This window comes from Acanthisitta chloris, unplaced genomic scaffold (genome assembly GCF_000695815.1).
Source record: "Acanthisitta chloris isolate BGI_N310 unplaced genomic scaffold, ASM69581v1 scaffold13522, whole genome shotgun sequence".
NCBI lineage: Eukaryota > Metazoa > Chordata > Aves > Passeriformes > Acanthisittidae > Acanthisitta > Acanthisitta chloris.
Genome location: NW_008662227.1, coordinates 5959 through 21628, shown reverse-complemented (window position 1 = coordinate 21628; position 15670 = coordinate 5959). Strand labels below are relative to the sequence as shown.

General features: G+C 38.4%; 2 protein-coding genes across 2 annotated transcripts in view; one reads left to right on the top strand and one right to left on the bottom strand.

Annotated features, from left to right (window-relative positions):
* Positions 1-1446: 1446 nt before the first annotated feature.
* RWDD1 (RWD domain containing 1) lies at positions 1447-7938 on the top strand (the record flags this gene model as incomplete). The annotated part of the gene is made up of 6 exons (XM_009070527.1): positions 1447-1512; positions 2211-2341; positions 3325-3468; positions 4080-4212; positions 5846-5908; positions 7604-7938. Coding segments are annotated over 6 exons (650 nt in total), but the record flags the coding sequence as incomplete, so codon positions are not given.
* A 4541-nt stretch (positions 7939-12479) lies between these two features.
* ZUFSP (zinc finger with UFM1-specific peptidase domain) overlaps positions 12480-15670 on the bottom strand; it is a gene marked incomplete at its 5' end in the record, with an annotated part of 6389 nt that continues 3198 nt past the window's right edge. Inside the window, 5 exon segments of the mRNA XM_009070526.1 lie at positions 12480-12527; positions 13741-13961; positions 14288-14439; positions 15096-15264; positions 15579-15670. The exon segment at positions 15579-15670 is cut by the window's right edge and continues 13 nt beyond it. Of these exon segments, the coding sequence (XP_009068774.1) occupies positions 12480-12527; positions 13741-13961; positions 14288-14439; positions 15096-15264; positions 15579-15670 (682 nt within the window).

Here is a 15670-nt window from a genome sequence, read left to right as displayed (position 1 = left end):
GAACCTCGCGAAAGGTGCGGCCCTGCCTGGGAGCTGCGGCACTGGCCGGTGTGCCCGAGGGGTTTCCTTTGGCGTGACAGCTTGTCGCGCCCGTGGAGCGCGGGACGGGTCGGGGTGCTTAGAGGTGCTGTGTCCTCTGTAAATGTGTTGCCGGTATCTGCCTCATTCCCTTGCGGGTCTGTGGTGGAACAAAGGCGAGCTCTAATTCCCTGTTCTATTGCTGAAACTTTCCTATGATGGATGTGTTGGTTCATCAGTTTCTCAGGACTTTAAAGTTACCATCAAACAATTAAGAGTATCTGCCATGCTACTTAGCCCAGCATAATTCATAGCCCTCAGTATACGAAGAATTTTAACGGTGGGAAAACCAGGGCATTTTCTGTTTCTTTCCTGCACAGTGTGTACTCTGCCCAGAGTCCTACAGTCTTACTTGGCAGTAACTTCATCACATAGACATTTGCCTGGTACATTTTCCCATTGCTTCAATCTGAAAGTCTCTTCAGTTGTTCACTTTTATGTTAAAGATCAGTTAAAGATACACAAATTGATCTCTGCTGGCTGTGGATGTTGAATCACTGATACTGATATGGAAGTGATATACTTTCATATAGCCTCTACTCAGTTATTGTCCATGTGATGCTTTTATGCCCAAGAGAAGACAAGGGAATAAAGATAGTAGTAGTATATTAGCAATTAGGCAAAAATAGATTCATGTTGTGAGAGCATGTGCACTAATTTTGGGGCGCAGCTTATAGGAGTGATACAGAAGAGTCCTGATATGAATACATGGTCTGCAGCCCATGACTGTGCAATGAGGCTTTTTGTCTGTGAAACACAGATCATAGCACTTGTATTTTGTGTGTCTCCATAGGAGCAGCCTCTTGTCTGTCTCCTACCTGCCTAATACACACAGTTACATTCTGTTACATTTCTTGGGCACTACATTCTTGAAGGAAAGCCCTATGTAGTCCTCTTCTTTGTTTTCAGAAGCATTTCTTGCATTGAACTGCCCTAAATATAGGTGCAGACATGCTGTAAAAATAGTCCAGGGTCAAGAGTGCACTGGATGCTCATCACCACATGTCTAGTGCAGTAAAGCAAATTAGCATTGGGAGCTTTCTGCACATGTTGAGTGCACGAACAGAAGTCGTTTGATGGTAGGTAGATTTGCACTTTCTGAAAAGTGAAACTTCCAGAAAACTTTCCAAAAGATGAACTCTTGGGTATTATCGATGTATTATGCACTCATTCAAAGAGCACTTCAGACATCACATCATATGGAAAACAGCTGTTAATTGAAAAGCATTTATTAATAAGGTAAAAAGGCCCTTACTGCATCAAGAGCTTCCTTTCTTCATTAGTCCTTGAGAATTTCTAGTGATGTGAAGATGTAGTTGTCTGATTTAAGGAATTTCTCTCTGACTGTTGTTTTTTCCCTTTGAACAGTGTTGTCAGAAAAGCCAACGACTTTCACAATCACTGTGACATCTGAAGCTGGAGAAAATGATGAAAGTAAGTTGGTGGTGTCTTATATATAGGAGGAATTTCTGTGTAAGCCTAATTCTATCACCAACAACTATGTATACCTCTGCTTAAGTCCTCTTAGAGGCCTGATCCAGCAAGCATTCCTCAGAAAATGTAGTTCAAGGATTTTGGTGATCCATGTTTAGTTTGCAGGAATGTTGTGCTCTCTCACTAGGACTGCCTTCTGCTGAATCTCAAAGGCTTTGTAGTGTAGCCTCAAAAAGTGTGAGTTGTCATCATCCTTGTAGCAGCTTACAGCCACATCGTGAGGGAATTATTTTCTACTAGCTGTGTGTATGCCAGCCACGTGGGAGAGTTGAGTCTGCGTGCTGGGAACATGCAGCCCTTGAGGAACAGTTCCAGACCAGAGGGCCGGGGGTCCCAAGTTCCTGTGTATTTGTTGGGTGTCAGCAATTGCATGGGCTTGCTGTAAGCAATCCTTGCTCCAAGCAAGTGTGAAAGCTGCTGTTCTGAGTTACTGTAACAGAAGGAATAAACTGATGCTGTCTTGCTGAGTTTTAAAGGAACAAGTCCAGCTTGGAGCAGCTGTCTGTGTTGAAGAGACTCCTGGGCTGCCAGAACTGGGAGATTTTTTAAGTCTTTACGCTGTTGATGCAATAGGAAAATATACAATTAAATTTTGTATAGAGTTATCACTATAAGAATATGTGGTTTTCATCTTGCAGCTGTCCAAACAACCCTTAAATTTACCTATAGAGAAAAGTACCCTGACGAAACTCCACTTTATGAAGTTGTCTCACAGGAGAATCTTGACGATAATGATGTCACGGACATAATGAAGCTGCTAGAGCAGCAGGTAAGGAAAAGGGAATATTGCAATTCAACCTGATGTCCTTTCACTCTTTAGCCAGAATTTCTTGCTTGACTGAGTTGTTTTCTGAGGTGTGTGTGCTACTGATCTGAAACCTGTTCCATACTGTAGGGACTGACTTTGAGGTTTGAGTTTAGAAAATGATGTTATTGAGGTAAACTATAGTAGTGAGGTAAAAGACAGGGCTAATTCAGTGTATGCAATAAGTGCACTAATGAAATGGAAGTGCACGAGGGCTTCCCCTCCTGGGAAGTTCTAGATTGAGGTAAATTTGTTTAACTGTATCTGTAGTATTTGTGGGACTAAACCACTTCAGTTTTCTTTGGAAATAATAAAAATATGCCACATTCTTGATTCTTCTTCATAGCATAACTGTTTGGGGGGTAGATCTCTTCAACCTTTGGAATTGGTAAGAGTGCATTGTGCAGGAATGAGAAGGAAATTATTCTTTGGTTTCAGGAATTCCTGACAAGTCCTGCATGCCTTAAAATTTCCATAATATGTTCAATAGGCATGCTTTTATCTTGGTTTACTTCATATAACCTTCCATCAAATTGTGGGTTTTTTTTATTTTCCTGGGAAACCGTCTCACTTCAAAGGAGCCTGTAATGTGATTAAGGAATAAGCCATTTCAGGAGAGAAGAAGTTCTGAGTGACTCTTGTCTCTTATGATTTATGATATTCAAAATTTGGAGTTGAATTTCTATTGTAGGTTTGTTTCATTCGTGCAAAAGCCTTCCAGGTGTCTATAGTCTGTGGATAACCTGAGCACAGGTGTTCATCTTTGTGTTTTGCTGCACACTCATCTGGGGATAACTCGCTGGATTAAGTGGCTAACTGATGTGAGTTTTAGAGTGAGTTTTTGAGGCTGGTGCAGAATGTGTTGCCTGTGTTATCTGCATCCTGTTCCTAAGCATCCTTATGCATTCAGCTGCTGAAGGTTTGAATTTGCCTTGTTTGTGTTGTAGGCAGAAGAAAATTTAGGAATGGTAATGATCTTCACTCTAGTCTCAGCAGTACAGGAGAAATTAAATGAAATAGTGGATCAAATAAAAACACGAAGAGAAGAGGAGAAAAAACAGAAAGAAAAAGAAGCAGAAGAAGAAGAGAAAGTATGTAAAATAATGTTTTCAACTAAAAAAACTTCCCACTTTTTTAACATGCAGAGGTTTGATGCAGGAGCAGTTCTTGGTTATAGTGGGAGAGGAACAGCTATCCCAAAGATAATATAATTGAAACTTAAGGACTAGAAGATTGCTGAGTGTACTTAGGTGACTTTTTTAACTGTTTTCTAAAGCATTCTCTTTAGAGACTTCCTGCATGTTCATAATCCTTCCTAGCCTTACTTCCTAAGGCAGGGACAGGGCTTTTTCCCAAATGAAATCAAAGTTGCTGTGGACATTTTTTTGCTTGAAGAGGCAAGAGGGGATGGGGAGCAAAAAAGACTAGGATATGTCATGCTGCACACAGGCTGCATGGTCTGAGGAAGTCTCTTTTCCTTGGTAAGCTGAGTGGATAGGATGGAAGCAGTGGGACCAGTCTTCAAGAGTGGTTTGTCTTCCTTCTAGGTGTCCTTTCTACCAACCACTGTAGAATGGTTTCTCAGAATATCTCACAGCAAGCAGTGCTTCTGGAATGTTGTAATTTAAATAGTTAAGAGAATGCTCATTTTCACTCGTATCTTTGCAAGTTGTGTTTGCAGCCTTGTTTTCTGTTCTTTCAGCAACGTTTTCATGGCACTCCTGTTACCATTGAGAATTTCCTAAATTGGAAAGCCAAGTTTGATGCAGAACTCCTAGAAATAAAAAGGAAAAAGATGAAAGAAGAAGAACAAGCAGGCAAAAACAAATTAAGTGGTATGTTTTAATACTGTTTGTGAAGTTTCTACAGTGTTACCAGACTATAATGGCAAGTCTAAAAGTAAATTTTGCACTGAAAGATAATGCAATATTTGATTATTGCCCTCCATGTTACATGAAGTCTTTCTGAGTGCTGATTTTGAGCTAAATAGAAAGCTAATTGACTCAGGATTTCTGATGAAGTCATTAAGATTCCCAAACTGTGTGTTTAAGCTAGTGTACCACTTGGAGCTGCTACTGTCAAGTATTATTCTGGCCTAAGTAGTTGGGGTTTGTTAAGCAACAGGAAGAATCTGCATCAACAATGTATTGCTTGGTCTTTACCACACTGGATCATACAGTGACTTCACGTTATTCAAGCACATGTAGGAGTTTGGGATGCTGTTGCTGGACTGAAGCAGCAGAGGTTGGCTGCTGCAAGCTTAGGATGACTGGTGAGAATGGCTCTGATATTTTGGGGAAGAGCTTGTCATAGCAGTGGTTTCAGGCACTGTGTTTTGCAGATCACAGTTTGTTTACTCTGTATCCAGGGAGCAAATTGTGTAGGATATGACTTTTCTTGTGAGAACCTGTAAGTAAGAATTAGATCTTGAGCATCCTCCTCCCAGTCTGCATGGCTTAGCTTTGAGCTGGTTCTCCTATGGTATTAGATCTGCTCTTTAACCTGATTACCCAATAAAACATGACCGATGTGGTAATGGTATGACCATTTTGTTTTCTCCTCACTTCTGGCTAGCTTTGATGAAATTTGACAGAGATGGAAATTTTAATGGTAGTAAGTTCCATAAAAATCTGTAGATGACAGGAGACATGTTTGATCGCTCTCTGAAGGAAATGCATTTGGAAATCTGCAGAGATAAGATGACAGAAATCAGGCTGCTTCTAGGTTTTCTGTTTTTAAAAGTATTGTTAGTATGTTGTGTGTTTCTCTATGCAAATCTAGTTTATAGAAGCTCCCCTTTACAAAACCAAAGCCAGGCTTATTTTTGGATGCCATTAGTGTAACCCCAGTAAGATCTAAAAGGTATCTTAAATGTTTTACCAGGGACGCCATGCAGCCTTGTTTGTGGAAGCTTGCATAAGCAATGCAAATGTAGATGGAAGATGGGTGATTTATGTGGAAAGAGTCCTGAGCTTCTCTTCCTGTCCCTCCCAATCAGAAAGGCTTCACTTTGCCTTTTGTGATGTTTTCTTCACAGATGTCTGTGTGTAGGAGCTGGTGATTTGTGTGTAGATCCAAGTTGCTTTTTGAATGGGAGGATGTATGGAAAAAGATAGAGGAGTCAGCTAATTTCCTTTCCAGTTCCTGCAGAGGATTTCTTGTGGAATGCAAAATGAGACTAAAGCAATAAGGACTGAACACAGGCTGGGGGGCAGTACGGTTCAAATTCTCACACCACCCGGTATTAAAGTCTTAGTAACATTGAAATGACTATAAGAGACAGTGATGTGTAAGAGGAAGCCTGTTGGTGTGGATGAATCCTAGATGAAGAGTTGAGAAACCAGAATGGAGAACTTGTAGAAATGAGCAGCTTAAAGAAAAAGAGACTGCTAGAATTGGTTAATTTATTAACTGAATATTTTTGATAGTTGTTTCAGAATTCTACTTACTTATATATTTTATTTCTAGGTAAACAGCTGTTTGAAATGGATCACAATCTTGACACCTCTGACATCCAATTCTTGGAGGAAGGTAAATTTCCCTTTGTTTACACAGCTGAATTCTGACAACATCTTATCTCAGTGTCACTTTTACAGTGGAAGAACTTTCTGAGAAGTACTGTTTTACAAAGTGAGCAGAAGTGATCTTAGCTTCTTTCCGAAACAAAGAAAACCTTCTCAAGATGCTAAAGCATATTTGTTTGCATCTTTGAGCTTGAGTTGATCATATTTCTGTTGCTTCTATTGAAGTGATTGGACTGGAAGCAAAACAAAAAAAAAAAAAGTAAAGCAAAGCCAAAACAAAAATTCCCAACCAAATCCTGCTTTTTCTTTTTTTTCTAATAGCCTTCTTACCCCTGATTTCAAGCACAGGCCTTGAAGTTCTGTCTCTTTGTCCCTGAATCTCAACACCAGTAGTAAACATCTTGCAGGTCTAATTAAATGCTGTTTGCAACCCAATTATTTTCCATGATTTGTGCAGATTTTCCTGTTATCAAAAATATTGACCTGATGCCATCTGAAAATTTTGTAAGCCTGTGCCAAAAAATGTTAAACTTGAAATATCTGTTAGAGATAAAGCAAATGAATATACTCCCAGTCACATACCTATTTAATTTGCTGTATTGCCTTTTAGTATCCTAGTTTAAAATACTTGATTTTTGAGTTAAGAGAATACTTCAGTGTAGCGGCATTATCTACTGGTATTGCAAAACACAGGCAGAAGAGACTGAAGAATCTTCTCTGCAAGTGACAGTTTAAAAACATTTATGAATGTCAGTGAGTATAAACCAGAAATGGCAGCAATGAGGGAGTTTAGTTTCTTTTAGAGGGCATAATTTAACTTTGTCTTCCTTCAAAATGCCTAAAGTGAAGAGGTTTGTTGATGGCACATGTGGCAGCGTGAAGGGAGGAACTTGGGCTCTGTGCCCAAATGATTTGGGATTAGTGTAGCAATGTTTAATCCTGCTGCTGTTGCTGATTACAAACTTCTATTCTTATTGCTGTTTGCATTCTGTTATAAATGCATCAGGTTTCTAACTGTATTTTAGTATTTCAATAGCGTGTAACAATGCTAATTTTCAGAGGATAAGAGTGTTAGCTGTACATGGAAATGGTTATAAAGATGCTTTCAAGTCCAGTGCAAGATTAGAACCTAGTTCAGTGGCCAGAAGATGTCACTCTTGGTACATAGAAATAATATAGCAGGAGCCCTCAAGTTTTATCCTTAAGTCGGCAGCATCTCTTTCAGAACATGTGAGAGCATGCAAAGCTTCATCTTGCTTGTAAAATTTAAATCTGAAAGCAAATGTATGTATGTAGGCACATATATGGTGTGTAAGGAATTTTTTATCAGCCTTGTGTGTTTGTGACTATGATAGTTGTAACTATTCCAGCTGTGAGGCCCTGAGCTCTTGCTTTGACAGTGCTGGGGAGAAGGGATCTCTGCTTCTGGCAACTGTAATTGTTAATTTCATTCACCTAGTGATTTCTGAGGTCCTGTGTGACATTTCTCTTGACTGGGTTTTGATATGAAGAAACAAAGCTTCACTTTAGCCAGCTAAAGATAACATGGCATTTTCTGTTCCATATGTCTTTCATAAATAAAAGCCAAGTAAGTTAGCAGCTACCTACATTGAAGAACTAATAAAAAGGTCTTGTGCATTTTGTTGTTCAGTTACTGTTTTCCTACTTGCATGAAAATAAATTATTTTTCTGTTCTTTACAGCTGGAAACAGTGTGGAGGTTGATGAATCTTTATTCCAAGAAATGGATGATTTAGAGTTGGAAGATGAAGAGGATGACCCTGACTACAACCCTGTTAATTCAGATAGTGATTAGACTTACTTGAACTGTCATCAGTATGGACATATGTAAGGACAGAGGGGCAGGCAGGAAAGCCACAGCATCTGTGGTTTCAGTGATGTGCATTGATTTTTCTTTATACTTTTTGTAAAATTTTTTTCTTCCAAAGAAAAATACCAAAATATTTTAAATCCAGGAGAATGGTCTTCTGATGACTTTCATCATAAATAAATTTACTGTAATATTTCAGATGAAAAATTGGAGAAATATTGATCTGTCTGAAAATACTCTTGTATTTTCTCTTAATCTTTTCCCTTCTCACTTCTGTAATTATCCTTTGAAGAGATGTGGCAACGAGGAAGATGGAAAGATGTTACAGCAAGCACTAAACACACCTGCATCTGAAGGCTGAGCAGCTGTTCTGCTGTCTTCCACCTGGGCTATACATGGGCAGCTTTGGTGAATAAAAGGGATCACATACTATGCAGTTATTTTTTTTTTTCCTCCTGTGGAATTTTCTAACATGTCCTGGTGCCCCAACCTATCAGCTGGAGACAGACAGCTCTAATCACCTTTGTTGCATAGACTTATTAAAAGTTTAATGGAAACCATTTCCATACAATTAGAGTAAATTTGTTTGCCATAGTCACAAATAATATTTTCAAAATGGCTAGGGAGAAAAATCAGAATGTGAAGTCCTCTTAAGGTTTGGTTGACTTGTTCAGACAGGGTTTGGAGTTCTTTTTGAATGTGTGCATCAATGAATTTCCATGAGAAAAACAAAACCTACTCTAGGAAAATTAGTTTGGTTTTGGCGAGAGACTGTGTCAAAAGAGTATCTGTGGAGTGCAGATTACAGGACCAGGATTTATAGTGTGCTTAGAGGTCTGAATGTAATGGGAGTAGTTGTAGAAGCATCTTGTTGGCAGCCCGTTAAGGTTCACACTGCATGCAGTAAAGCTACACACGTAGCCAGTAACTGTGTGTAACTCTGGATATTACCCATCCTGCAGAGTTGCTTCTGGAGCTAACAGATGTTAGACTCCTCCCTTAGCACCTCCAAAGAACCCCCCAGCGCTGGGAGAACTGTAGTGTTTAAACATGCTGTGTTTGAAGCTGCATCGTTAGAAAGATGATGGTATGGATGAAGGTTTCAAAAGAACTCTCCACATCGAGACCCACCAGGCACCTCCATGGTTAAACACTGTGTGCTGAATTTTAAATACTGTTAGTAGACTGCCTTAACTGTGCCAGCTTCAGGCTTTGAAGAGGGTTGCACTAAAGTATCACATTGCCTAGAGGAATAATGAATTTATGAATTTTAATATTTGAAAATTCCATATTCAAAAGGAGAAATTTAATTCCAGACATAATTTAATGGTGTATAAGTTTCTCTGCTCATATCGCTCGAGAGCATCTGTTTAGGATGATCTCCTTTAACGTGTTTCTGTAGTCTTTTTTTCTTTTGTATTCAAGATGAATGAATTTCTAGTAGATAGAAATAAATGTGCAAGGACCCTGTAAATACTTTTATAAATTAACCATGTGCCTTTGTTCCTACTGTCCTCTCTTTGATCTTTTTAATTTTGGCTACTAAGAACTCTAGATAAGCATCTAGGTTTCAATGATAATGTTGTATGTTTCAAAGCAATAAGCAGGATCTGTGTTCCAGCAGAGTTACCAAATACATTAAAAATTGTGAGCTAATGTGATATTAAATCTGACTTTTCCAAAGATATGGTTGGATTGAAAGCTTCATAGTCACTACATCCAGCTTCCTGTGTAATTGCTAGGATGCTTTAAAATGGTTTTCAGCACTGAACTTAAATTTGCTTCTGGTATGTCTCAATTCAGCTGCATTAAAAAAACCCAACTATTTAATTCCTAAGGCTGCTTTCCATTTTCAGCTATGTATGTTTAAAACTGGCATTTTTTCATAAAAGAAGTGAATTACTTCTCTTTCAGTTGGGACTGAATCCAAGAATGCTGTGTAGTTTGTGAAAATGTGGTAATCAGAAAGTTTGCTAAGTGTGTCACTGACAAGAATCATCTACGTATGAAAGAGAGTTTCTCATGAATGATATTTCTGGATTAATGAAATTTTCTAGTCTGTTTTCTGACTAACATATTTATTGGTTTTCATGCTGAGGATGTATAGCTTAAAAATTGTTAAAACGATGTAAAACAAGCTAAAATGTGAATATGTGTTTTCACTGGTATATTTCAAAGCAGAGGAAATAATAAGGGTTGAAGTGGCAAAAAAAAATGTGTCAAGTCTGTTCCTCCAGGTCTTTGGAACAAGTTTCAGTGACTCAGACTGAACTGCAGATTTGTTTAGCTTTGTTAGCAATTAACAGCTGTGAAATAAAGGGGAATTTGACTGACTAAATGTGTGTGTCTTAGTTTGCTGAAGTGGACTGAGATAGGTGTTTTTTGGTGGAAGAAGTTTAGGTGGGATGTTTAAATTTGTTTATGCACTTTGGATTAGACTGAAGTCTAATTCTTATTAATTGAATAAAATCCCATTGATAAACTTTGACAGAATTTTAGTAATTCAAAGTCATGGTGCTGACAACCTTTCCAGTATCTTGCTTAGCATACAGTCAAGGCTGGAAGAGACCTCTAAGATCATTAGGTCCAACCATTAACCTGTCACTCTGCTGTAACTCCTAAATCCTTATCTTCCAGGTCCAGACACCTGTTAAACACTTCCAGGGATCGTGACTCCACCACCTCCCTGGACAAACTATTCCAGTGTCTGAACACCCTAACAGTGGAAAGAGATTTTCTAGCATCTGCTTTTATCTGCCTAAGTGCAAAGCCTACACTGTAATGCATGTAGGGAGAGAATATTGAGTTGCAACACTGCACTACAACTAGAGCTAATTTTGTTTTGATGATGCTGAATGTTTTGAATTGTTGGTGCCTGAGCTCTATTAAAATTCAGAGGATGGTGCCTGCCACATCAAGATGCTGTAGGAATACAATCTTGAGCATGCTGCAAAGCCCAGGGTTTTGCATGCAAATTATGATTGCATTACTGGTATATCTCTTCTGTTTTTTCTCTCCTTTTATCTATTTGAAAAGGAAAAGGCAGATAGAATGTGGCAGAAGGCTAAAATAGGTAGATTGAAAATGAGAAGAAAGAGCTGGGCCCCTGAGACCTGTTAAAGAAACAAGCAAACAAACAAACCATTTTGTGAACTGCAAGATTATTTCACATTTCCAAAACAATTTATGGGAAAGCCAAAGTTACATGCTCCTGGTCAAATCAAAACAATTATTTGGAGTTGGTTTTGTTTGTTTTGTTCTGTTTTTTTAATAGAAGCTGTATCCTGCTATGGCTGGTTGTTAGGGCATTGATTCATTCAATCAAAAGCAGCCACCATAGTTTGATCATGTAGACATCATAGCAGGAAGCAGGGGTCAGGGTCCAAAACTTACCTTTCTCACCAGGGAAGTGCAGTTGTGCCTGCAATAAAGGTTGGAACAAAAGGTTCTCTCCTCATCTGCTCTCCCAGCAGCACCAGTGCTTTAAAGGGGTAGAAGACTATTGGAGGGGAAAAATGCTAGAGATATATCAGAGACTTAACTCAATCCCTGGAACATATATGTTGCAGAATCATTACATGTTCATGTGCTTCACTTCCAAAACTGACTAGTTCTTATTGCCAGAGCACATTAAACACGAGAGAAACAGGGTAGTGGTAAGGTTCTTACACCTAGATCTAGATGTCAACATACAAGTCTGAGTGAAAGGGATGTACCCAAGATTTTGTTACAGTAATTGGATGCTATGGCAATGGCTTAAGCAAAGACATCCCGTCCTATCTGCAACACAGCCAAGCATCCCTCCCAGCCTGCAGCTGCCCTCCTGGAGGGGCAAGGCTCTTACATTCAACCAAAGCAACACATCCTAGATATAGTAATGTGCCTCAAACACCCAAGATAGTTTGTTTCAGTAGACAGCTCTAGTCCCTTAAATGGCATCAATCCTACACAACAGACTCCTAGTCACCAGGCAGTTCAAATCTCCTATGAGGTGCCTTTGGGAACTAGGGGATATACATTATAAAACATACACAAAAATAGAAATAAAAAAAAACATGAAGATGTAATAAACACTTTTAAAGAATATATTTATTTATTAATGGTACAAAAGGATATTTTCTTCCCATACCCCAAAGGATTGTCTTGTGCAGCATCTGAAGCACACAAACTCTACTCTGGACAGCACTATAGTAGATCTTGCAGCTGATGCCAACACTGATCCACCTCCTAAGCACATGTTCATGTTTACAAGTGACACATCTAAAGAAACCAGCTAACTGAAAAGAAGTTCAGTAGTAAACAAACCCCTGGTGGAACAGACTGTACTGTGAAGAAATACAGGATTGACCAGAGAGAGAGCCAACATGAATGTACTTACAGAGTAAACCATGACCACGAGCTCCAAAAAAGTGCTTCCATAGTATCTTTATCCACTGCTTATTAACCATGGTGCACAGTTTGCTACAAGACATTAGGTGTTCCTTGGTAATTTAAGCAACCAAGAAACTTAATACATTTTCTAGTAAGACCAGGACTGTAATACTTCAGAGTTAACAATTAGATCAGGATGGCAGAGTTTTGACTGAACATCCAAACTTCAGGTTTACTCCAGTGTTGTGCTTCTCCAGAGCTCCCAAACATTCATGGAGACATAATTTCAGTCGACAAATTGTTGAGTTAGAGTCACAGTCCAGAGGTTTGATGTTTTGCATCCAGCAAATTCCAGAAACAGGCAATAAAGGTATCCTTTAAGGTATCTTCTCTGATGTTAAGACCTGAGAAGCACGGCAGCGAGCCTAAACACAGGTGGGGAGAGAAAGAAAGAGAATAATTTAATTAACAAAACTACCACTTTAAAGAGCTTTTTACAAATTACTAGTTTAGTAAGCTTAGTGAGTATTAAGGGGTATATTTCATCCTAATTAAATGGAGCTTTCAGGACATTCTAAACAACTTATATTTTAAAATATAAATCAAATCTTTGAAAAGAAGAAAAAAGCATCAAAACAAACCAAAACCAACATCCCCTCCCAAACCCCACACATCACTCTTCTTTTTCATTGTGTCCTGAATTTTAAAGCTTTTGCCAGTAACAGGAAAGGATGGCCATGTTTCACTGACATGTTCAGGGCCAGAAAACACTTAAGACAATCCCTCATTTCAACAAACAGGTTAAATAGAGTTGAGCAGGTGATTCAGTCACCAGTTATTTCCTAGTTTAAATAGAAGTCTGTCCTGAAGCTTTAACATGATGAACAGTGCTGCCAAGACACCACAGAATTAGAACACAGGTCCTCAGAATCAATTTGTTAGTGTAGGAAAGAGAAAACGCAAGAAACAAAAATTACATCTGACAATCAGCCGAAAACTTCTCAGGTCTTAAAAAAATTACAATGCCCAAAGTCAAACATGTGAATAAGTTTTATAAAAATTCCAACAGCTCAAACATACAAGTTGTTCAGAGCTGTGTTTTCAACATACAAAATTCTAAATGCTTTCAGAAGCTGAATGCACTAGGTGTAGTGTCCAAGCTGAGGAAACATTGGATGGTTAGGCCTCAGTCTCTGTGCACCTTGTCCTTCAACTATCAGAGGCTGATACATGCCACATAGCCTTACAAAACTGCAGTGAAAACCCCTGAACATAAATTTGGACTATGAATTTCTTTAAGTACATTTCATGCTCACAGTAAGTTATTTAGGAGAAAATGTTGTAAGAAGATGAAAAGTTAAAAAGCCTAATTTACATCTGCAAGCTTCATACAAGATGCAGAAATCATCAGCTACATCAAGGTGGCATGCATTTATATGCAAAACGTTTTTGGGGTTGATATCCTGTGATTCCTCAATTCATAGAGAATAAGCAGAAAGTAGCAGAGAGAAATAATAAGGAAAATGAAGAGATGAAAAAATCCACCATGCAACTATATGTGCATATGCATTTGAGTACTAAAGAAAAATTGTAGGTTGTCTTAAATCTTAGACAGAAACTGTTTTCTGAAATACTTACAGCTTTCTCTTCCAAAGAGAGCAGCCCATCCACAGCCACTATCTGGTACTGCTTTTCCTTTAGGCTACCCACAAATTTCCGAAGCAGTTTGAGACTAGTACCATCACTGTTTTGTTTCAGCAGTTTCTGCATTTCTTGGGAAGGACATCCCGGGTCAAAGAGTAGCAAACATAAGCTTTTGTTCTTCTTTTCTTCTATTCCAACAACTGTACGACTATGACCTAATAGAAAAACAGAGTTTCAGTACTTTATAAACACATAAAACCTATTTACTTCCTTGTAGATACAACTGATTTTCAGATCAAGGAAAGCATTGCTTGAAATTTAATAAGGTAGTAATGAGTACATGTCAAAAAGTTGAGATCTCAATCACATTCAGCTCTTCCATCCAAAAAGAATACAAACTCTAATGTTGCTCTTACTAAACAAAAAATTAGGGAAAATAAAGCCATGCCTTCAATAAGGGACTATAAAATGTTGCTCTGAATTGCAGCACAATCAAAGAGATGTTAGGAATAATAAGAAACCAGCATCTTGTGATACTGACCTTGATGTTGCAAGTAGATAGGAGGTTTGGAAGTACACACTACCTTTGCACCACCTTCATTATCTGTAGAATAGTAATGCAAAATCCACTCGAATAAACGAGGGTGTGTACCATTAGGGCCACTGGGTTTGTGAAAGTCAATGATTTGGCACCTACAGAACAGTGAGAATGAAAACAAGAATAAAATTTCAAGCAGGTTGTTTGCTGAAACAATTTTTTCACCTCTGGGTCCCTTCCTCCTGCACCAAGAATATTTTATAAACACAGCACTTCCAGGCATCCAGTGGTCCTTACCCCTGTGTTTTTTCAAAACAGGAATAGGGGACACATAACTATAAAACCATGGAATATATACTGCTCCAAACTGGAAGATTTATTACATTACAAAGAAATGCTCTACCCTGTTCAGTCTAACAAGAGGTTGTGAAGCTTGCAAGAATTGTTAGATTTTTTTGTATGTGATACATCTACATTAGGAGAATCCAATCAACAGCTTTCTGAAAACAGCTGAAATTCAGATTATTCTTGAGAAGAAACTTCCAGAAAAATTAAGTATTTTATCAGTGTTTGATTTTATGCACGTGGCATAATTCTGCACCAAGTCTCACTGATCTAAGTAGCTATTCAGCCTATGTACCTCCATAAGTAGTTACACAGTTTCATGTAGCACAAAATCAGACCTGTATATAGATTTGTTACATTTAAAGCCACTAAGTCAGCTTTGTCATCAGACGGTTGGGAATTCTAGCTTTTAAAGGTATTGCACTTAAATCAGCACTTCAAAATAACAACAAAAAGCAGTATTTACTTTATCCTGAGACTGGTTAACAGTGAATAAATTTCACATGCTCCTATCCATGCTTTGGAACCATGTAATCTCTTGTTGAAGTGAGATGCTCCTTGAGGATCAAAACCTTCTCTCCAGGCATCTTCAATCATGGACTGAATCTTTGGTATACTGGGAATTAGTGTAGTATCTGGAACAGAAAAGCTTTTGAATTGTCGTTACAGTTACTGTAATAGTCTATTAATTAAAAATATTCAGCTTCTTTTATAAGAGGCAGTTGATGTTACAAAGATGCACCAAAAGAACTAAAGGTAAAACTTCATCCACACCATGTCTTGCCAGTATTCACCTCTCTGATTCTTTCCACAGTAAGCTCCAGTGGTACAACAACCATTTAATAGGTGTCATTGACCTTGTAAGACTTGCTGTGTAAATGAAAGGCAAAGCATCAATCAGCAGGTTGTCATCCAAGGTACATGAAACAAACAGCATTTTGGCTAATACCTCTCAAGCACTCATTATACAAGCTGTTTTGCAACAGTGAGGAAAGGAGCATTTGGAAATTCCTGTAACCGCAGCCCCAGCCTCTGTCACCC